The sequence below is a fragment of the Pteronotus mesoamericanus genome, unplaced genomic scaffold (genome assembly GCF_021234165.1).
Source record: "Pteronotus mesoamericanus isolate MK-2021 breed Mesoamerican mustached bat unplaced genomic scaffold, CSHL_Meso_final scaffold_45, whole genome shotgun sequence".
In the NCBI taxonomy this organism is placed as follows: domain Eukaryota; kingdom Metazoa; phylum Chordata; class Mammalia; order Chiroptera; family Mormoopidae; genus Pteronotus; species Pteronotus mesoamericanus.
This window is the reverse complement of record NW_026555317.1, coordinates 5470477-5493342: the sequence shown is the minus strand read 5'-3', so window position 1 is coordinate 5493342 and position 22866 is coordinate 5470477. Positions and strand designations below refer to the sequence as shown.

At 35.3% G+C, this 22866-nt stretch overlaps 1 protein-coding gene and 1 non-coding gene across 2 annotated transcripts; one reads left to right on the top strand and one right to left on the bottom strand.

Annotated features, from left to right (window-relative positions):
• Positions 1 to 44: 44 nt before the first annotated feature.
• On the top strand, positions 45 to 22515 carry NFU1 (NFU1 iron-sulfur cluster scaffold). The gene is made up of 8 exons (XM_054593503.1): positions 45 to 180; positions 2472 to 2572; positions 6079 to 6214; positions 10221 to 10287; positions 13540 to 13654; positions 17514 to 17574; positions 20186 to 20360; positions 22342 to 22515. The coding sequence occupies exons 1-8, from the start codon at positions 119 to 121 to the stop codon at positions 22384 to 22386; spliced, it is 762 nt and encodes a 253-aa protein (XP_054449478.1). The 5' UTR covers positions 45 to 118; the 3' UTR covers positions 22387 to 22515.
• On the bottom strand, positions 15500 to 15603 carry LOC129086867 (U6 spliceosomal RNA). The gene has a single exon (XR_008530860.1). It is a non-coding gene; the product is annotated as a U6 spliceosomal RNA (small nuclear RNA).
• Positions 22516 to 22866: the final 351 nt, after the last annotated feature.

Here is a 22866-nt window from a genome sequence, read left to right as displayed (position 1 = left end):
CGCTCTGCACAGCGCCGGTCCCGCTCCGGCCAGGCTGCGCCTGCGCCTGCGCCTGCGGAGTGCGTACGCAGCTCGGCGAAGAGGGCGGCCCGTCCCACGCCGGCACACACGGACTAAGATGGCGGCGGCGGCACGGCTGGGCTGGGGAGCTGCGGCTGGTGCAGCGGGGTTGCGCAGGCGGTAGGTGACAAGTTCTGAGCTCCGTATAACGATGCCGTTGAGCTTAGCCAGCCAGGCAGTAACCGCCCTGCCTACTCCCTCAAACGGGGTGGGGGAAAGTGCCTCTTACCGACCTTTTGGCTCCGCCCCCGTCGCAGCAGTTGGAGGTTGAGCCCTGGAGGTGGTTCTGTATCACATAGGCCACTATGCTCCCGGGTTTGGATGGACGCGGTCCTGCCTGACCCCCTAGATCGGAGACGTTGTGCTGAGCCCCCGCGGTGGAAAGGTTAGCAGAGACTAGCTGTAGAAGCCCAACGCTAGAGCTCTTTTGAAATCGTGCGGTCTCTCTAGCCGTTCATCATTCCCTCTTCTTTCTTTTACATACAAAACCAGAATGTCATAAACTGGAAGAGAACACCTCGCCATATTTCTTCACTTTCTCAGTGAGGCTCAGAAAGGGGACATGACGTGTCTGACGGAACCCTGATGAGAATCCAGACCCCTAGATTTCCCAACCGCTTAAAGCCCCTGCCATACCTTGTTTTTCCTCTTCCATGTGCCCTGCCAATGGTATCTGCCAACATTGGTTAGGAGAAGGGCACTGAGGATTTAAGTGTTGTATCCCAATTTCACTTCTAGAACAAAAAGAGGAAAGTACCCAATGGGATTTGATCTCGTTTTAAGGAGCTTTAGTGTTAGTGACGTTCTTTAAATTTAAATGCATTTAAAAAAAATTAAGTTTGTAGAAGGATTTGTTAGTCACTTAATCTTTCTCTCATGTTTGAGTCATGTCTATCACATAATAGTGATAGCGAACATATATTGGACACTGTGACCTAGCAGCACTTTTTAAGCACTTTACATGGATTGTTTGTTTATTTTTAAATACATTTCATAAAAAAATGTGTTTATTTTAGAGAGGAACATCCATTTGTTGTTCCACCTATTTATTCATTCATTGATTGATTCTTGTATGTGCCCTGAAGGGGAATCAAACCCCTAATCTTGGTGTGTTGGGAGGATACTCTAACCAACTGAGCTACCTGGCCAGGGTCTACATGGATTATTTGGATCCATCTTTACCCCAGTCTCTATGAGGTAGCTGTGAATATTAACTTCATTTTAGGGATGAAGAACTGAGGCCAATGCTTTTTGCTCCAGGGACATAGAAATAACAGTCTCTTAATGAGTTTGCAGTTGAAAATAATCAGATGTTAAAAAGGGAAAATAATCAGATGTTAAAAAGGGGGGGTCATATATATTCTTAAAATTCCTCAATGATTCCTGTGAAATGAAAAATGTATGTATTTTATTTTATTTTTTAAAGATTTTATTTATTTACTTGTAGAGAGAGAGGGGAAAGGAAAGAGAAAGGGAGAGAAACTTAATTATGTAGTTGCCTCTCGCGCACCCCGCACTGGGAACCTCACCTGCAACCCAAGCATGTGCCTTGACTGGGAATCCAACCCTCAGCCCTTTCGTTTGCAGGCTGGCACTCAATCCACTGAGCCACACCAGCCAGGGCAAAAATGTAATAATTTTAAAGTAGACTAGATTTCAAAAGAACTTGGATCAGATTTCTAAAATGTTCACTACTCAAGCCTCCTTTTATTTCGTTTCCACTAATATTTGTTTTTCCCTTTTCTCTTTGTTTTGAATGTATCAAAGGCAGGAAAAAAAATAGCCAGTCAACATTTCCACTATCATAATGGAGTAACCAAAGTTAGTGTACTGATACACTTCAAATCAAAAAGCATATATAGGTTGTTGGCTGCTTTAGCAGTTTGGAGGAGCATAATACAATTTCTAGTAGTCTTTTTGAAGTATTGAAACACCTCTCAAACCAGATGGTATGGCTTATCACTTTTCAGGGAAATATAATAAAAACAGAAAAGGAAGGGGATTTTTCACTGCATTTTCTTTTTTCCATTTAAATTTGGAATCATGGGAGTCTATTGCTTAGTTTTTAAACATTTAAGAAGAAGGGAAAAAGTTTGTAGTTCTTTGCCTCCTTCATGCATAACTAAGAGTCTAAGACTCCAGGTGATGAGTCACCAGTGCAGATGCATTTCTTTTTCTTACACTGTCCTGTGTACACTCAGTTATCAAGGCTATAACTTTCCCCTTGAACTGTTGTTTTAAAATTGTTTGTAGCTATTCCTTGCCTAAGAAAGTGAAAATAATGTGTATAGAAAATAAAAATTTGGTTTTATTATTATTTTCATGATGGCTTTTTAAAATATATGAGAATTAGAAACTGAGCTTAGAAGATTCTTTCTTAAAATGTCATTTTTATTTGTTTTTAAATGTAGATTCTGTCATATGATGACTCCATACGCCATAAAGAAACAGCCTCTGCATCAGTTTGTACAAAGACCACTTTTCCCACTACCTGTAACCTTACATAACACAGGTAAAATTTCGCCTCTTTTATGGCAAATTGTGTTTCAGAAGCTAATGAAACTGTGCTTGAATAAAATTTTGTGGGTCATGAAAGATGAGAATGTAAATTTTCTGTTCTGGTGTCTATAAAAGAATATAGCATTTTTTCCTATCATTGCATCACACTTTGCTATAATCTTATGCTTACATATATTGGCATTAAATTTCAAGAATCCTGAGCAGAATATCCAACAGATCTGTGCAATTTTAGTATCTTATATAATATATCCTTTGAAACATAAGTTGATCTCTGAAACAATAAATGATTTCTGACATGAAAATATGGTAAAAGGAGTATATAGATGGGTTTGTGTTTCAAAGAGTCATGTATTTTAAGCTGTTGCCCTCATTATTTTGATAAGAATACCTCGAAAATCAGTAAACTTCTAGCTTTCATCCAGACCATAAAACATAGTATTTTTTAATTTTTCTTTTTTTCAAAATTAATCACTTTTGTTTTTTTTAAAAAAATCTGGTTGCTGTTACATGCTTTTATTTTTTTTAATAATGGAAATAGGTTTGAAGATAGGATTTGAAAATTATTGAAATATGTCCACTGTCATGTCGTTAGGGAACCTTGGGAGGAAGGTGTGTATGTCTATGTGTAAATATCTATCTGTATGTGCTTATGGAGCTATGAGAGTTTGGATTCAGCTCTTGGCACATGTGCATTTCCATCACTACCTCGAACACCTCCTGTGGCCGGGCTCTGGAAGATGGCTGGCTTGGGCTAAGAGCACGGGTTGGACTAGAGTAGAGACCTTATCTCCACTGTGGATTGTGGTAAGAACAGGAGTACCTTGTCTGTTTTCTTGGATCACAGAATAATTTAAATATAAATATTGAGTAACTCAGCATGTTACTATATTTCAATTAGACTTTAAATCACTGCAGGACTGAATTATGTGGTCATCTAGACTTTTCAAATTGGAGAGCTACTGATTTATGCCCACCTATTTACCTATTAGTACCAAGCATAATAGGAAAAATTATTTTAGATCGGTTTTTCTATCCTGGTGAAACCATCATGATACTTTCAGGGTCATCTATCTGGATGATGGACCTGGAGTCATTTTTGAAATGCCTGATTAAACCAAATTTAGACCACAATTGAAATGATTTTGTTAATACTTAGTAGGCAAATTACTTTTTTGAAATAGCTTCGTTCCTTGTCAAAAGAAAATTTATGTAGTGATGTCATATATGACTTTCTACTTCAGATAGTATGTGTAGATTATGCTGTCTTAAAAATTTTTTACACTTACAGTCCTTACCCTCAATTATTTCTAAAAATTTTTCTTCCTGTATGTGTATGTGTAGTTTTACACACGTGGACTGAGTAGAATAAAGCCAGATTTAATTTTTCAAATATTGGTAGAGCGCATAGTGTGTACAGAGCTTTTGGTTACCAATAAATTGTTAAGAAACTGCAACAAATGATTGGCGAGAACCAGGGTTAAAAGAACCTTGTTGTCTTTATGTTTACAGAAAGTGCTTTCTTCAGTGTTCCATCTGAAATTTGTTCCTTTGTAAAACACAGGTTTTTCAGAGGCATTTATTGGTTAGAGGTATAAATATTTTAGATCAAGCAGTTGGACATTGAGATTATCATTGTAAATTTTTCTCTTTTAAGATTTGCCTGGTCACCAAGTTGCCAAGTGATATTTTATGGGACAGTGACTTCAGTAAGCAAAATATATGGGGTCTTAGTTTCAATTTTTACTTCACCAAGGAAATGAGTCAACACCAGTTAGCTGGGAACTGCATGATGAGGTGCAAAAACAATTCTCAGCTGTCAAATTAGAATGTTCTCTTGTGAAGGTTAAGAAAAGTGCTTCCATAACAACCATATGTTTTGCCAGATTTAATCTCTAATTAAAAATAAAACTGTTGCTTTTTGATACTTGACTATGTTTTCTAAGATGTGTGATATGAGAATTATGACAAGATAAGAGGACTGATTTTAAATATATTTTCCTATTATGCTTGGCACTAATAAGTATGGAGTGGCAGTATGCACAGTGGCTAAGCAAGTCAGTGATGGAAAATTGGCAGCTTTATCAATTTAACTAGCTGAGTGACACTGAGCTTTATTTTTCACATTTATAAAATAAGATGAAGACAGTGCCTCCCTGGCAGAATGTAATGATTAATGAATATAATTCATGTGGAATGCTTAGCACCATGCTCAGCACATACTAATAACTCAGTGAATTAACCTATTTCAATATATGGCTCTAAGGTGAGAATTGGTACTTTTTTTTGGTCAGGTTTATTTTTATAATAAATAATAAAGATCTGTTTAATAGTTTAAAAACCCTAGTATTATCTATCCTTTTGTCCTGTAAGCTGTTGTCATTTTAACAAGGTAGGAAATCAAAGATTCTGTTCTTTATTGCTTTAATGAATTCATTCTTAATCTAATCATGGCCCTAGAAGAGAGAAAAGAACCTCTAAAGATAATTTTTAAATATTCCAGAAAGTGAGTCACGTAGATTTCCGCTTACATGATAATTTATAATGTCACTAACTCTATACCAGTGGGCAGTTCCTTAACTCTATATAATTTAACAAGTTACTTATCTCTCAGCCTCAGTTTCTTCATTTGTAAAATGGGAATAATAATACCTTCTTCATAAGGTTGTTAAAGGCTTAAATACATTTGAAGCATTTGACTCTGTCTCTGGTGTGTAAATAGTAAGCCCACAATAAATATTAGTTATTATTATAAAGTAATGCCTTTTAAAAAACTTAATTGTCTTTAACTGCACGCGAATGTGGGACCACCAGCCACCATCTTACCCACCGGGTCCTCCAGCCACAGCCTTGCTGCGCGTGCCTCACCCTGGCTGCCCATTTTCATCCCTCCTTCCAGTCTCGATGTGTGTTTCTTTTTTTAACTCCTTGGTTGTCGGACTTCCACACAGTTTGATTTTCTGGTGGTTCTGGTTGTTTTTTGTTCTTAAATTGGTGGTTGTCCTTTTAGTTGTGTGAGGAAGCAAAGTGTATCTACCTATACCTCCATCTTGGCCAGAAGTCTATTTGTCTTTAAAATGATGGTAGCACTTTGGAAAGAAGAGAGTGTAAGATATTACTGTATTAATATTAAAAGGATGACAATTTATGATTATAGTAGCCATCGATATCATAATCATAAATCATTGTATCAACTACATATATGATTCCTGAATTATAATATACCTTCCTACTTAAGTGTGGGATATTACTGGAATCTGTTGAGTAACAAAACTAAAAAATCTAAATTAATATAAAATTTAATGTAGTTACATAAGTATATTGATAAATTGCCTTTTTGTCCTTAAAAATTCTTATTTTGTCAGTTTGGGCAATAAAGTCTTATTTTCTAATTTACTAATTTTTCTTTTTTTGGTTCTCTGACAATGAGCACTTCATAGTCCATAAACTGTTAACTACTATTATTTTCTAGAATAACATCCTTTCTTCTTTCTCTTTTAGTGAGACACATGTTTATTCAAACACAAGATACCCCAAATCCCAACAGTTTAAAGTTTATTCCAGGAAAACCAGTTCTTGAGACGAGAACCATGGATTTTCCCACACCAGCTGCAGCATTTCGCTCCCCTCTGGCTAGGTATATTACTTGTTTCACTTGCTTTTACTGAGAAACATAAATAACTGACTTTGGGGTTAAGACAGCTTCATTTAGCTATTGGATTTTTATGTTCACTACATTTTTTTTTTTTTTTTTTTAGAGAATACTTTTCAGGTAAGGAATAAAGAAAACTAAGAGTTGATATTAGGAAACCTTTCTTCTGAAAAGTGATATATTTGGGAGAGCTGTATCATGACTACATAAAAATTTATATTTTTACTTAAGAAAAATAATCCATCAGAATGATAATATGGTAAATTTCCATTCTAAATCTTTAAAACTGCTTTTAATACGCAATGAAAACTTACTCATTTGATTCTTAAGAATAACCGAATTTCTAGATGTTTCCGTATGAAGTCATTTCTACAATAAATCCACTCACAACTATAAATAATAATAGTTACCAGACATGGAATGATTTAAAAAAAAACAAAACAACTGCTCAGTGGAGACAAGTAAAACATATGTCAGGTGGTAAAGTATAAACCATAAAATTATTGGAATGAGCCCTGGTTGAGTATCTTGGTTGGTTACAATGTCATCTCGATATGTCCAGAGTTGCAGGTTTGATCCTTAGGGCACATACAAGGATCAACCAATAAATGCATAAATAAGTGGAATAATAAATCAATGTTTGTGTATCCCTCTCTCCTCTTCTCCCCCTCCCTCTCTCCCTGTCCCCCCTCCCCTTCCTTTGTTTCTCTCTAAAAATCAATATATAAAGATTCTAAAAAATATATTGGAATGAAACTCTTTTTAGCTGATAGCTAAAGATATTATTTATAAGAAATATCAGAGTCAGTCCCTGGCCAATATGGTTTGGTCGGTTGGAGCGTCATCCTGTACACTGAAAATTCACAGGTTTGATTCCCAGTCAGGACACATAGCTAAGTTGCAGATTCAATCCCAGGTTGGGGCGCATATGGGAGGCAGTGGACCTGACCGATGTTTTCCTTTCTCATGGATGTTTGTCTCCCCTTCCTCTCCCTTTTTTCCCATCTGCCTCTGTCCCTCCCTTCCTTCCCCGCTCTCTTCTCCCTAACTCCTGCCCTCTCCCCACCTTCCTGTCTTCTAAAAACAGTGGAAAAAATATCCATGAGTGGGTGGAAAAAAATATTAAAATCAGTGCCAATTGACATTTTTAGTAACCTATACCTGATACTGATTGCGCAGGATATTTGGAAAATAAAACAAATAATTTTCTATACATACGGCCTTTTTGTATGTCTCATTTAAGGGAGTCAGAAATATGCTTATCTCAGGAGTGTTTTTTTAAATTCCTAATTATTAACAATGCATATTTCCTTGACCTAAACATGCCACTTGTTGGAATAGTGCCATGGTTGGACTCATGGTTAATACAGTACTTTGTTGATGTACTCTACCCTATTCCATCCCTTAACCCCCACCTCTAAGTAAATTCACTTGCCCTGTGGTTCAAGAATCCATTTTTCCAGCCTTGTGTCCCAAAATTTCTAAAAGGGCTTCCTGAAAATATGAAAACAATACATATAGTCTCTTCTATTACAAAAGAGTATATAATATGTTACCTCGTTCAACTGTGGTAAATAAACTGGATAATAAAACCACTAAACTGTGAAATTGTATTAGCTCAAAATACAATTTTTTTTTTTTTTGCCCTGGCTTGTGTGGCTCAGTGGATTGAGTGCCAGCCTGCAAACCAAAGGGTCACCGGTTCGATCAGCAGTCCGGGCACATGCCTGGGTTGCAGGCCAGGTCCCCAGTAGGGGGCTTATGAGAGGCAACCATACATCAATGTTTCTCTTCCTCTCTTTCTCCCTCCCCTCTCTAAAAATAAATAAAATCTTTTTAAAAAATCATTTTTTTAATGGGGTAAAGGAGAAAGTAACATATATTTCAGTTTTTTGGTTGTAAAATTCATATAACATAACAACCATTTTAAAGCATGAGGGTGATTATATTTGGTGCCACTGAATAATCCCAGGTAAATGTGAGGATTCTACCCAGCTGCCACTAGTGACCTGGGAGGAATATACAAAACCTTTGCACACCTTACCTGCTTTCTCACTTCTGCTTACCCTCGTGCAGTGCAAACATGAGGAGGAACTCCCCCATAATGGAGTTTATTTGTAAAAAGTTGTGTATTTATTCTTATGTGTGTTGTTTTTTTTTTAAGATTTAAATTATTTTTTATTTTTAGAGAGAGGAAGAGAAACATCAGTGTGTGGCTGCATCTCGCACTCCCCCTGCTGGGGACCTGGCGTGCAGCCCAGGCATGTGCCCTACACTGGGAATCGACCTGGCGACCCTTTGGTTTGCAGGTCAGCACTCAGTCCACTGAGCCACACCAGCCAGGGCTAGTCTTAACATGTTTAAACGTGAGTCACCTTCAAATACACCTGTTGAGACTTTTTTTCCCACCAACTCATGGATTTTGATACCTGTTAGTGCTTCTGCTACTGTTTGTTTCACCTCATCCACATGGGCAAAACATTTTTCTTGGTGTACCTTTTTCTTCCTGGCAAACAAAAAATTGCTCTCAGGGAGAGTGGGTGAATAGGGAGGGTGGGGCACAGAGGTCATGCTGTTTTTGGTCAAAACTACTGAACACTCAGCTGAGTGTGGCTAGGTGTGCTTGTAAATCACCCTTCATGAAATGGACAAATGCATTGAAAGAGCCTTCAAAAAAGTTCACTGAAGCCTAACACAGCCTCTCACAACAAGGCCAGCTGATGCATTAATACAGATGGGTTCCTAGAACACTCACCTAGCAGTAGGAAGCCTGTATTACAAGGGGCCCGCCCTCCAGAAGATAATGCCGGGTTTTTTGGGGTCCCTCATCGTATATATCTATATACATAAACACACACACACACACATACACATGTGTATATATATATATGAAACAAAATGATGAGAATTTTCACCCTTATATTGTGTAATGCATTCTTTTGTGTTGTTTCCTGCTCTTTTTTTAATGTTCATTTCTATATTATTAGATAATGTTTTGGTTACTGTAATCGATTTCACGACTTGCTGTTGGCTTTGAAAAACACTACCTTAGAGAGCACCCACATATGTACATGAGGTGTGTAAAAAGGTTTCTTGTAGCCTTGTTGGTAACGGTAACAAGTTAAAAAACAACCAAAATATTCATCAATAGGAAGAGTTACATAACTAATGTTTGCCCATAGTCTGCAGTATTAGGAAGGATGAGGAGGTCACATTTACTGTTAAGTGAAGAAAGCAAGTTTCAGAAAAGTAAGTACAATATGATTATGTGTATAAAAACAAAAAAATACAAAACATTTGCACCACAAAGACCTGCGCATGAATCTTTATGGCAGCATTATTTATAATAGCCACCCCCTGAAAAACCTGGCAATGTCCATCAATTAGAGAGTGACTAAACAGAGTGCAAATGTCCATATAATGTACTGCTTGGCAGTACAGAGCAATGAACTACTGATACATGCAAAAACAAGGATGACTCCCAAAAGCATTATGCTAAAGGAAATAAGCCAAATACAGACGACCGTATATTTCATTTATATGAAACTCTAGAAAAGGCAAAGCTGTAGCGGCATAAAAGATGAATAGTTACCAGGGTGACAGATTTGTTAACTAACCTTATTGTGGTAATCATTTCACTATGCATACCAAATCATCACATTGTACACCTTCAACTTACATAATGTTTTATATCAATTATATCTCAACAAAAAATTTTAAACAAAAAGTCATTGTCATAAAAAAAAGTTAGAGCATGGAGGTAAAGCAAGAGGACTGAATGCAAAGGGAAAGGAGGGATCTTTTGTAGTAAAAAAAATGTCCTATATTCTTATTGTGAGATTGCTTGATGGTAGGGGAAGAGGATAAAACAAGATTGGCCATGATTTGAAGCTGGTGATGGGTACATGGAAGCTCTTTTATTTTTCTCTCTACTTTTGTTTATGTATAAACTTTTAATAAACATTTATTATCTCTTATTATTTTTTCATAGGCAACTATTTAGGATTGAAGGAGTGAAAAGTGTCTTCTTTGGACCAGATTTTATCACTGTCACAAAGGTAAACATATAGGAAGATGTAAAATAAACACTTTTAGTGTTGGCTGATGTGGCTCAGTGAACTGAGTGCGGGTCTGCAAACTGAAAGGTTGCCGGTTCAGTTCCCAGTCAAGGTACAAGCCTGGATTGTGGGTCAGGTCACCAGTTGGGGGAGTGTGAGAGGCAACCAACTGATGTCTCTCTCATACATTGATGTTTCTCTCCCTCTCTTTCTTCCTCCCTTCCCCTCTCTGAAAGTAAATAAATAAAATCTTAAAAAAAAACACTTTTAGTATTTTCTGAGTCGAATCCCCCTCCAGAATTTCCATTCTTAATGTGTTTTATATATACTGTTATTAAAATATCTCAAATTAAGTTTACTTCTCACAGTTCTTAAATAATTATTTAATAGAATTTCCAGATTGCTCATTTTTCAAAAGAAAAAAACTTGAGCTTCAGAGGATTAAATGCAGTATCCAAGATTATACAATTATCCTGTAGCAGGGCCAGGACTAGAATTTAGGATTCCAAGTATTATTTTTACTAATTTGTAATTTAGTTGATAGAGTAAAAAGAGAAGCAAATAGTCACACAATATATATATTTGACCAACAGAATAATTGAGTATGTATTTCTGCCTTCAAAGTGGGCACTCACCTCATGGCATCTGACTCATTCTACTGTTCTGCAGTAGCACTTCAAAGCTTCACACATAAGAGCAGTGGACTGTGTAAGTTCTTCAGCACTTGGTCAACCTCTAAATGTCAAGAAACCAAGCTAAATATGCTACCCATTGCAGCAGCTAAGGTGGTAACTGCTAGAAAAGGTTGTTTCATTTTTAAATCTATTAGATTAATGAGAAATGAACTATTTAAATTTGAACTGTGTATCCTTTTAAATCAGTTAATTGATATGTATCCAATTTCACATCAGAATAAAAACATTCTTTCAACTCCTCACAAGAAATTTGAAAGAATTACTCTGATGTACCACAAAAGTGGACACACTAGGTTAGGAACATGTTACATCTAGTCCAATATTGTTTTTTACCTATTTCTCAGGAAGCCCTTTCTTGACCATATTTGGGGAAGTGGCACTTCCCCCAGGAGTTCATTACCCTGTTCATTTTCTTTATTACACTTAATCTTATTTTTGTTATTTTTATTTCCTGTCTTCCCTGCACTAGAATATAAACTCCATGAAGATAAAGATTGTCCATGTTGTTAAGATTACCTAGACAATGCCTAACATACAATATGCACTCAAATAAATTTTTGTCGATGGAAACAGTGATGTAAAATTTCCTAAATTGAATTTTCAGCCTGCCTTCCACCAAATACAGGATCATGGTGAGCAAATCAGTGTTAACTGATCCCCAGTCTTGACCAGTTGAGAGACATCTGGCCTAACCTTTTTTTTTCTTCAGTTTTCTTTCTTTGATTATTTTTTGAGGAAGAAAAGAGGACCAACATTTATTTAATATCTCCGACATGTTTGATAAGGCACTAGTGTTTTATGTATATTAGCTAGTTCAGTTCTTACAACTAGTTATTCTTGTCTTTATTTTACAAACAGGAAATTATGTTTTCATGTTAAGATTTTTATTTAGTTCTTTTACATATAGCCTATGCTATATAAAAGTTTTTAGATGAAAACATGATTATATCTTACGGTTTTCTTTTCCTGATTTAATTTTGGTAAATCATCTTTTATTTCTCTTTCATAATTTAGTTACCCTTTTTGAAATACTAGCTTCATTATTTTTCTTAATTAAATGATATAACCAATAAATAATATTCTAAATGAGGGCACACATTGATATTTAATAGGTAGAATACCAGATTTGATTTGTTTTTTTTTCAGTTAACCTTCCTTATCATGGACTATTCCATTTACTTAATATCTTCAGCAATTGCCTGTTTCTGTTCTGATTTGTAACTGATAATTCGGAGGCTTCTTTACGCATTATTTATGTTCTTTTTCTAAATGTGTAAGTGTATTTTCAGCTTACATGCTGCCTTTTTCTCTCATTCAGACAACTTCAGGAAATTTTTCTTTTTATTACTAAGATTTCCTAGTCGATAGAGCCCACTGTTTACTGAAGATCTGAGGTAGCTCTGATCCATCTTCCAATAATTTATTAAAAAGTTACCCTGAGCCCTAGCTGGTATGGCTCAGTGGATTGAGTGCTGGCCTGCAAACTGAAATGTTGCAGGTTCAGTTCCTGGTCAGGGCACATGCCTGGGTTGCAGGCCAGGTCCTCAGTTGGGGGCATGCCAGAAGCAACTGATTCATGTTTCTCTCCCTTTCTTTCTCCCTCCCTTCCCCTCTCTCTAAAAATAAACGAAATCTTTTTTAAAAAATTTACTTTCAACTGGTTCCCATTCCCAGTCACTGAGGCATCTGACTAGTTTTGCTCTTCTATCCATAGCAGTGCCCGTTCTTCCCCCCTTCAGTGTACTGCCTCTAAATTGGTTCTTAATCCATTACAGAAATAGTTCTTATGCATGTAGCCTCAATTTTAGTAGTATTCAAGCATAGACGCTAGCCAACAGTTTCCTAAGTAGACTGCAACTAATAGTTTATTTTCCTAAAGAGCTCTGCTTTAAAAAATTAAAATAGATCTTGCCTTTCTCTCTTTAGATGTTAGTACTATTTAAATATTTATAAATAATACCTTTTTAAACAAAATTTATAAAATTAACTGGTTGGCCAGGTTTTGGGGTGAAATAGTTACAGATTCTTTCTTAAGGATACTGACTTCATTGACAGTTCACAAGTCCTCTAACACAGTAGCCATAGGTAAGACATGTTATATATTTTGGTTCTACAGTTATCTCATTGGATTTCTTTAATACTCTTCAGTAATATATGTAAATTAAATTGTTTTTTAATAGTTGTCAGGTATCCTATGTATTTGACCAAGAGGAACAGCCTGGGAAGAATGGGAAATTATTGTCCTGTTTAAACATAACTGCCTTTACCTTATAGAAAAATATAATTTTGGTATCCTCTATATTGCTCATGGTATATACGACACAATACAAGTTTGGTGAATGAATGAATGAGAAATATTCTAAGATTGTATCTTCTGAAAGTCATAAGCCAGATCCTTTAAGAACCAGAAGTGACATGTATTCTCCAGAAATGGGTACTGTTGGCATAGTACAGGATATATATATAGGAAAAGATTCTTAAAAGATACGAGTATTATTTTATACTTAATCTGTGTGCTTGTGTGGAAATTTTAGCATTTTCCTTCAAATACTTACAGGAGAGTGAAGAGTTAGACTGGAATTTATTGAAGCCGGATATTTATGCAACAATCATGGATTTCTTTGCATCTGGATTACCCTTAGTTACTGAGGAAACATCTTCAGGAGAAACAGGTAATATGTTGGGTAATTAATATTTATCTTTTTAAAAAGACTCCCACTTTCTTCATATTTCTCTTAATTTCGGAAGTCATGGGAATACAGATTTTTATCATTGTACTATGTATAGCTCTGGAACCAATTCCAGAGGAAATAAAACTTTGTATATGTTGTACTAGTTTTGCACAACATTTTTGAAAACCTGTCTATAAATTGAATGTTATACAAAACTAAATTTTTCAATTATAAAAATCTTCAAAAATAGTATAAAGCTCACCAATTTGCCCTCAGATTAAACAGTTGTTAATTTTTGGCTATAATTGCTTTAGACCCATTTTTTTTAAAGGCTTTATTTGTTTATTTTTAAAGAGAGGGGAAGGGAGGAGGAAAAAGAGGGAGAAAAACATTGATGAGAAACGTCAATCGGCTGCCTGTCAAACACACCCTGACCTGGAACTGATCCCACAACCCAGGCATGTGCTTTGACAGGGAATTGGACCAGCAACCTTTCACTTTGCAGAGTGATGCTCAACCAACTGAGCCACACTGGTCAGAGCTTCTTTACACCCGTTTTTAAATAAAATATTAAAATCAAAGCCCTGTAACCCAATCTCTTTCCCCTTTCTCCTTCCAGTTTGTTTTTAAACATTTACTGCAAATACAAGTCTCTGCAGGGAGTAGTGAACATTGGGTTTTGTTTTTAAACTTTAAATAGCTCGTATTATGTGCAATTTTCCTTTTTCCACCGAGCATAATTTTTTGAAATACATTCATTTGTAAAAAATGTAATTCTGTTGTGTTTAAGTGCTGCATAATCATTGTATGAGTAAACGACAGTTAATTATTTTGTTCCTTTACTTATGTTCAGGTGAATTGTTTGTTCTAATTTTTAATACAAATATTGCAGTGGGCATTTTTGTACAGCCTCCTTGTGCATCTGTGCAGAGTTTCTTTAGAGTATATTCCTAAAAGTAGGATCGCTGTATTATAAATTGTTCTATTTACATGTAAATTAGAAGTGTATAAGAATTTTGACTTTTCTTATATCTTTATTATTGTTTAGCATCTTTTACATTTTTTAACCAATATGTTAAGTGTAAAGTGATATCTTGCTTTATTGGCATTTCCTTGGTATTATAGTACTGAGCCTGAAGGTTTTCATGTTTATTGGTCATTGTTTTCCTTATCAATAATACAGGGTCCAGCACAGATAACACCCCTTTTTTTATTACAAAATCATAAGCATGTAATTCTGTAACATAACAATATTATACTCAAGTACGCCATATAACATTTTAGGTGAAATATTATTATACCCAGATTATTTCCCTACCAACCACACTCAAGCAGGCCTTACTTCTGCCAGACCCTGTATATCTTGTTCATAATCTTTGCCCATTTAAAAAAGAAAAAATTGTATGTCTTTTTTGTATTGATTTTATCAGGTTATTAAAAAGTATGAACAAAATAGAAACAGAGATGTGGATACGTGGAACAGACTGACAACAGTCAGAGGGGAGCGGGTGCTGGATGAAAGAAGGTGAAGGGATTAGCCAAAAAAATTTATATATATAACCCCTGGACACAGACAACAGTGTGGTGATGGCCAGAGGGAAGGGGTAGCAAGGGCTGCGAGAATAGGGGCAATGGGGACGGAAATGGGGACATCTGCAATAGAATCAACAATAATAATAATGAAAAAAATGTACAAGTGAAAAAATAAGTAATGAGTATTCTGAGTGTCAGCTTCTTGTTAGGCTCTTTCCATAGCAGATAACTTCTCCCTAACCATGATTTATCTTTTCACTATGTGTAGCATGTCTTTTATCATTCAAAAATTTTTCTTTTTCTTTTTTTTTTTATAATATGGAGTGTTTCGTGAATTTGTGTGTCATCCTTGCTTATGGGCCATCATAATCTCTGTATCATTCCAGTTTTAGTGTTTGTGTTGCCAAAGGAAGCACAGCTTTTCTTTTTAATGTAGCCACATATATTCTTTTTTTTTTTTTTTTTTTTTTTTTTAATGGTGTGGGCTTTTTTTACTTTGATGAAAATAAGTTTTTTGTGTAAAGCACTTGGAAGAAGAACTGCACATGGAGCTCAATGATGAGCTCACTTATGTTATAGTGTAATTTAAGTTGTCTACATTTTTAGTTTCTCTGAAGGTAAATTTATCAAAAAAAAATTTCAAAACCATAAAAAGGCATTGGTGAAAATCAGTATATAACCTTACGGAGTTAAAGAAAATCAAAAATGTGCTTTTCTAAGGAGGAGATACAGAGGGCCCAGAGGCATTTGAAAGGATGCTCTGCATCACTAGCCATCAGAGAAATGCAGATCAAAACCACCATGAGGTACCACCTCACACCGGTCAGAATGGCCATCATAAACAGATCCACAAACAACAGGTGCTGGCGAGGCTGTGGAGAAAAGGGAACTCTAGTCCACTGTTGGTGGGAATGCAGACTGGTGCAGCCACTATGGAAAGCAGTGTGGAATTTCCTCAGAAAGCTGAAAATGGAACTGCCTTTTGATCCAGCGATTCCCCTGCTGGGACTATACCCTGAGAACACCAAAACGCCAATACAAAAGAACCTATGCACCCCAATGTTCATAGCAGCACAATTTACAATAGCCAAGTGTTGGAAGCAACCTAAATGCCCATCAGTAGATGACTGGATCAAAAAATTATGGTACATATACACAATGGAATACTACGCAGCAGAAAGAAAAAAGAAGTACTAAACTTTGCGACAGCATGGATGGAACTAGAGAGCATCATGCTAAGCGAAATAAGCCAGGGGGCGAAAGACAAATACCATATGATCTCACCTATAAGCGGAACCTAACCAACAATGCAAAGAAGCAAGGAAAATATGACCAGCAACACTGAAAGGAAAAGAAATCAACAGAGACAAGAGGGAAGGGGGGGGCAGGGAAAGGGAAGGGAAGGGGAAAGTCAAGGAACATATAGCAAGGACTCATGGACAAAACCAAAGGGGAAGAGCTGAGGGAGGGAAGGTGGGAGGGGGCAAGGGAAAGAGGTGGGGGGAAGGCAGAGACAAATGTATTTAAAAAGTAAATAAATTAATTAAAAAAAAAAAATCAAAAATGAAACTAAACTTCAAAACAACTTTTTGCTAAGATTTGTAGAATGTTTTGGGAATTTCCATAATGCTTACATTTATATTCAGTATGATCATCATTTTTAAAACCACAGAATTAAGAAATTGAAAATGTAACCTAACTTACAAAAATAGGTGTGCTTTTTTTGTCTCAGAATTTTCCATCAAAATCCAAATAAATTGTTTCTGCTTCAGTTGTTTTCAATCTTGAGAATGAGGGAAGTTTACAAACTTATTGCCCAAAATACTCAAATCCTATTTTCCTTCGTAGATTATTTCAGTATACTCACCTTTATCACCAGATACTGAATTGATCGGTGCTTCTTAATTTTCCTTCAGAAAATCTAAAGAATGATCTTTCTGTAACCCCAAAATTACTTTATCACCATACCAAGTTGAATGTTCTGTGCTGTTATTTTTTTAATGAGACATTAAAATTTAAATTTGGGTTTTTTTAAAAAAGATTTTATGTATTTTTAGAGAGAGGGGAAGGGAGGGAGAAAGAGAGAGAGAGAGAAAGAAACATCAATGTGTGGTTGACTCTCACGCATCCCCTACTGGGGACCTGACCAGCAACCCAGGAATGTGCCCTGACTGGGAATCAAACTGGCAACCCTTTGGTTTGCAGGTCAGTGCTCAATCCATTGAGCACCACCAGCCAGGGCTTAATTTATACTGTTTTAATAAATGTATTTGAATGGCTGTGAAATGTATACTCTTGATAATGTTTCATTTTTAATTGTTTCTAGGATCTGAAGATGATGATGAAGTTGTGGCAATGATTAAAGAACTGTTAGATACTAGAATACGGTATGTGATGATCTTTCTACTTGAGATCAGTTATACTGCAGAGCCAATTTTTATTACAGCAATTTACTTTTGGTTGTCTCTGAGATTATAGTAGGGTTTTAAAAGAAGTATAAGTTAACATAAACCATGGTAGGTAACCATGACAGTTGAATTTAAAGCCTATATATTGTCTATATTCACTCCAAATTTTAAAACAATCTAAACATAATCAGTAAATGAATTTATTGTTCACATTCATCATTTAGATTTGATATTGTTATAATACCAAATTTCTTTTTAAAAAAAGACTTAGTGTTTGGGAAGATTGTCAGGGGGGGATTACTTCTTTTTTAAGGCTATTGTCCATAAGAATAAACTTAAACAAGCAGAGAACTTCAGGCTTCAACATTTTGCTTCTAGCAGACCAATGGTCCTGGTCAGAAGTTCTAGAAAAACTAGGTAAAATACAATTAAAAGAAAAATTTTGTGTGTGGAGACACTAAATAGTTACCAAAGCAAACAAGATCCTGTAGAGAAGGAAAAGCACATTGAGGCTCTCTTGGAGCATTTGCGGATTCTTGGTGTGAGGCTAGATTATGAGAAGCTGGTTAGGGGCAGCTGCTAAGAATCAGAGAAACCGTATAGCTTTTAGCAAATTTGTTCAGATGGGAAGACAAAAATTAAAATTCTGGGTCCCCAATGAAGCTTTGTCTTAAAACGCCAATATCCTAGAGAGAAGTTAAGAAAAAGTAAGCCTAACACTTAGAGGTTCTTTCCACAAGGCACTTCCTTATTTTTAGCTGTGTAGGGAAGAGACCAAGAAGATGAAAAGCAGTTAGAAAGCTAAACAGAGTTGTGGCAGTCTTACAGTTCTGGCAGTGACAAAAATTGGAGGTTAGGATCAGTCAGGGAGGGTGGCAGCCTCAAGAAACATCCAGGCTCTTAGTTGGGCTCCCTATTGGACTATATCCTTGTACTAGGGGCAAACCAGAGGTAGATCATGGTCAATAAAGAAATCACAAAGGAAATTTAAAATAGAATATCTGCATGACCCTTGTGTTTGCAAATAGTTTTTCCAACAGGACACAAGAAAAATCATGGAAAAGGACATAAATTAGACTATAGTATTTTTTTCATCAAAGGATGCCATTTATAGTGAAAAATAAAGTACAGAGTAGAATATATTTACAGTACATATATGACAGTATATTTTGAAACTCCTACAATTTGTTAAGAAAAAGCCAGTCAAAAAGAGACTGGAGCATCTCTTCACAAAAGCACTGGAGCAGCAACTCAAAAATGACAGTAACCAAATGGCCACTAAACATGAAAGAATGCTCGACCTTATTAGTAACTATGAATATTCAAATTAAAACCACAATGAACTGTCACTGAAAATCCACTGGAATGGTTAAAATCATCAAGAGTGACAACACCAATTGTTGGTGAGGATGTGGAGCAACAGAACTCCATATATTGGTAGGAATGTATATTTGTATTAGCACTATCTCCTAAATCTAAAAATGTGCATATTCTTGATCCAGCAATTCTTTCAGGTATAGTCCCAGTAGTAATATATATGTATACCAAAAGACATTTGCAAGAATATTCATGGCTGTACCATCCATAAAAGCCAAAAACGTGCATTAACTGGATGTCCATCAGCAATAGAAGGGACAAATTCTGGCGTATTCATTTAATGGAATACTATGCCACAGTGAGATTGAACAAACTATACTACATGCAACAATGTGGACAAACCTCAAAGAGCAAAAAGAAGCCATATGCAAAAGAGTGAATACTGTATGTTTTCTAAATGGAATTTATATTTATAAAATTTAAAGTTAAAAACCAGTCAAAACTAATTGATGGTGATAACAATTAGGAAATGGTTAACTTTTAGGAAGAGTGATGAGAAGGAAGTAAAAGAGGGCTTCTGAGGTGCTAGTGCTCTGTTTCTTGGTCTGGGACAAAAGTATGCTCACTTTGTGAAAATTAATTGATTGTACATGGTTTATACATTTTTCTGTATTAATGTCATATTTCAATGAAAAGTTTACCTGAAAAAAAAAGCATGTGTCAATCTGCTTGTGTTCACCCAAAATAAATTTAATAAGTTTATCTTAGGTAATTACTATAATTATAAGAAAATTTGAAATCTTAAATGCTTAAGATTACTAATAAGATTAAAATGTAGTAAGTGGAGCAAATATTTGTATGAGTGAATTTGGCAAAATTAAAATTACAGATGAGACTAGCTACATTTATTGTTCTCTATTGTAAAAGTAGCTCTAACTTTGTGCATCTTATCGATATAAAATCTAAAGTCTGGCCCTGACCAGTGTGGCTCAGTTGGTTGGGCATCTTTCTGCAAAGTGAAAGGTTGCTAGTTCGATTCCTGGTCAGGGCACATTGCCTGGGTTGGGGTTTGCTCCCTGATCAGGGCTTGTACAAGAGGCCACCAATCGACGTTTCTCTCTTACATTGATGTTTCTTTCCCACTCTTTTTCCCTTTCTTCCCCTCTCTTTACAATAAGTAAAATAAAAAATATATGTAAGCTGAGTTGTATTAAATTTTTTTGATTAAATCTTCTATTCTCTTAAATACATCGCAAATATGCTGTAACAACAGGCCAACTGTGCAAGAAGATGGAGGAGATGTAATCTATAAGGGCTTTGAAGATGGCATCGTACAGCTGAAACTCCAGGGTTCTTGTACCAGCTGCCCTAGTTCAATCATTACTCTGAAAAATGGAATTCAGAACATGCTACAGTTTTATATTCCAGAAGTAGAGGGCGTAGAACAGGTATGACAATATTATGTGATGGTTTAGATTTTGAGAAGAAATTCATGACCTGACATTTTTGTCAAGGACTGGATCTTAGTGTTTGAATTGTTATCGGACTTAAAGACTCCTTAATTTAGAATTAACTTTAGTGTTATGACTATGTACTGTGTGCCATTTTTACAAACATTATTTGATCTTCTAATAGCACAGTGTATTAGGTGAGTCATTTCCATTTTGTGCATAGAAAATTGAGACTCAGAGGGCATACACTGCTGTTCTGGTTATAGAAAAATTAGGAAAAGTGGATTCAAAACATCAGTGTTTTATAATGAGATTTAGAAGTCTCCAAAGGAACAGCTCTACCGCATCATATTTATCCATTTCTTTTTCTTACATTTATTTACTTTTTGTTCTTAAATATGCAGGCAAGAAGCTCATCAAGAGATCATACTATGTTTCCCAGTAAAACAGTATTTACTAAAATTATAGAGCTTTATCTATAGCCTGATGTCAACATTTTTTTCTGCCCCCAAGATATTTAAGGAATATAGCACATCATCTTCTAAGTTCTAATAGTGATCCTCACTGCAGTGAATTCTCAACCAGGAGATATGGCCTTATAGAGAGAGATTATCAAGAAGGGAAAGAGTGTATAGAAATTAGAAATTTGATAAAACTCTTCAGGTAATTCTGTGCCTTTACAGAGAAGGCATCTCCCCTCAGCTCCTTTGAGAATGAGTCATCTCTGGGTAGTATTAAAATAGGTTCTTTTGGTACAATACATGCCATCTCCTCTTTTAAGTCCTCTACTTTGGTACAAAGCTGCTCTCTGTGTCAGATTCAGCTTTATGTTTATGGGTAAGTTACTTGAGAGACTTGTAGTCCTATCTTGGTCTTTGTGTTCCTCTGTAGCACTTAGCCCTGCTTGTTATACATGTTGTTACATAGTTTGTATTGAATATTTGGAAATACTGTTTTGAATATTTGGAAATACTATTCCCAAATTAGGAATGTTCTGCCTAAAATAGCAGTCTATTGACAAATTTTTTGGATTGGGTAATGCTGAGATTGGATATAAAATATCAGTTCTTTGGAAGTAATATCCATTTTTACTTAACACAGAAGAGAAACTATGAAACAATTATTTCTCCATGGATTTTCTGATATCAGAACCAGATTCAGCTAGATTATTTTTAAATTTATTTTTGCTCCATTTTCTTCTTTATGCTTTTTAAAAAATTGTATTTGTTAACATTTCGGTGGATTGACAAAGAAACATTTTTATTTACTTGTCCAGGATGGGGCTGTCAGATATAAATTTGAATTGGCATTTAATTGTAAGGCGTGGTGAAGAGAAAAAAATATTCTTAGGTATAAAACTCTTCTTTACCGAAGGAGTTCTTTATTATTTTGAGTAATATATTAACTCATGTAAGGATATTAATGGTTTTGGGTTTTTTCTTCAAGTATTCATTAGCAGTTTTAGAAATTTATTAGAAATGAAAGTCAACATTTTTCTAAGGTTTAAAATGAATTTTTATCTGAGTCAGCCCAAGTAGTTGTCAATATGTTTTGTTTCCCTTTTTTAGGGATTCATTTTTCTAATGCATATTTTTACATTAACAATTTGGTATAGATCCCCAGAATATATTTAAATAAATAAAATGTTTTTGGGGAGAAATAAAAGTCTTATAGCTAAGATATACCAATTAATCATTATAGCCTTCTCTGACCAGCTGAGACTCCACTTTTGCCTCTTTTGGGAAAAGGAATAGAGATTTTATTTAATTTGCTAATATTCAGTTTGCTTTTATGTTGTTAGGTTATCTGGTTATGATGCTAACATTGTTCTTTGGGGTTATTGGTAGGTTTATTTTTATTGATGTGCATTATTACAGAGTAAAGTGTTTGAGGTAAGCAAGTAATGTTAAAAAACAGGAAAATAGCAATTTCTAAATCTTTTCTTAGTTCCTGAATTCTCTGTTTTTTTTGGTTCTAGGTTATGGAAGATGAATCAAATGAAAAAGAAGCAAACTCACCTTAAAATAATTGGAGTTTTTGGGAGGCCCAGCAATTGGACTTGTTGATACTATATACCATGCTTTTATTATTAATCTGCTAAGGAACTTGCAGATTAATAAAATATGTCTTTCTTCAGAGAATGATATAAAAATATTGCATGTTTGCTTTATCTCACAGGAGTTATTTATAACACCCTGAATCATCTTCCGTACATGTGGATTTTATCCAGGGATATTTTTATTTTTATTCTTCATTTCTCATGGTTAATTCTTTGCATAATGTGTAAAGCAGTTTAAAATATTTTTTCCCTCATCTAATTTATTTACTTTTTAAATACAGAAATAAATAGAGAATACTTTTTAAAAATATTCAAAAATGGCTTAGCTTTTCATGAGATCTTCAAAACTATTTTTACTGACTTTTTATCTTGTTAATAAAAACAATTCTGGTTTAAAAATAATACCTGGTTAGCAGTCCCCAGTTAGTAGCATATAATTTCTTC

Excerpts from the sequence above, each read along its gene's own strand:
- NFU1 (XM_054593503.1), top strand. The coding sequence starts at position 119 with ATGGCGGCGGCGGCACGGCTGGGCTGGGGAGCTGCGGCTGGTGCAGCG. Across the intron at positions 181-2,471 it reads GCAGCGGGGTTGCGCAGGCG|ATTCTGTCATATGATGACTC; the intron begins GTAGGTGACAAG and ends TTTTAAATGTAG. Across the intron at positions 2,573-6,078 it reads TGTAACCTTACATAACACAG|TGAGACACATGTTTATTCAA; the intron begins GTAAAATTTCGC and ends TTTCTCTTTTAG.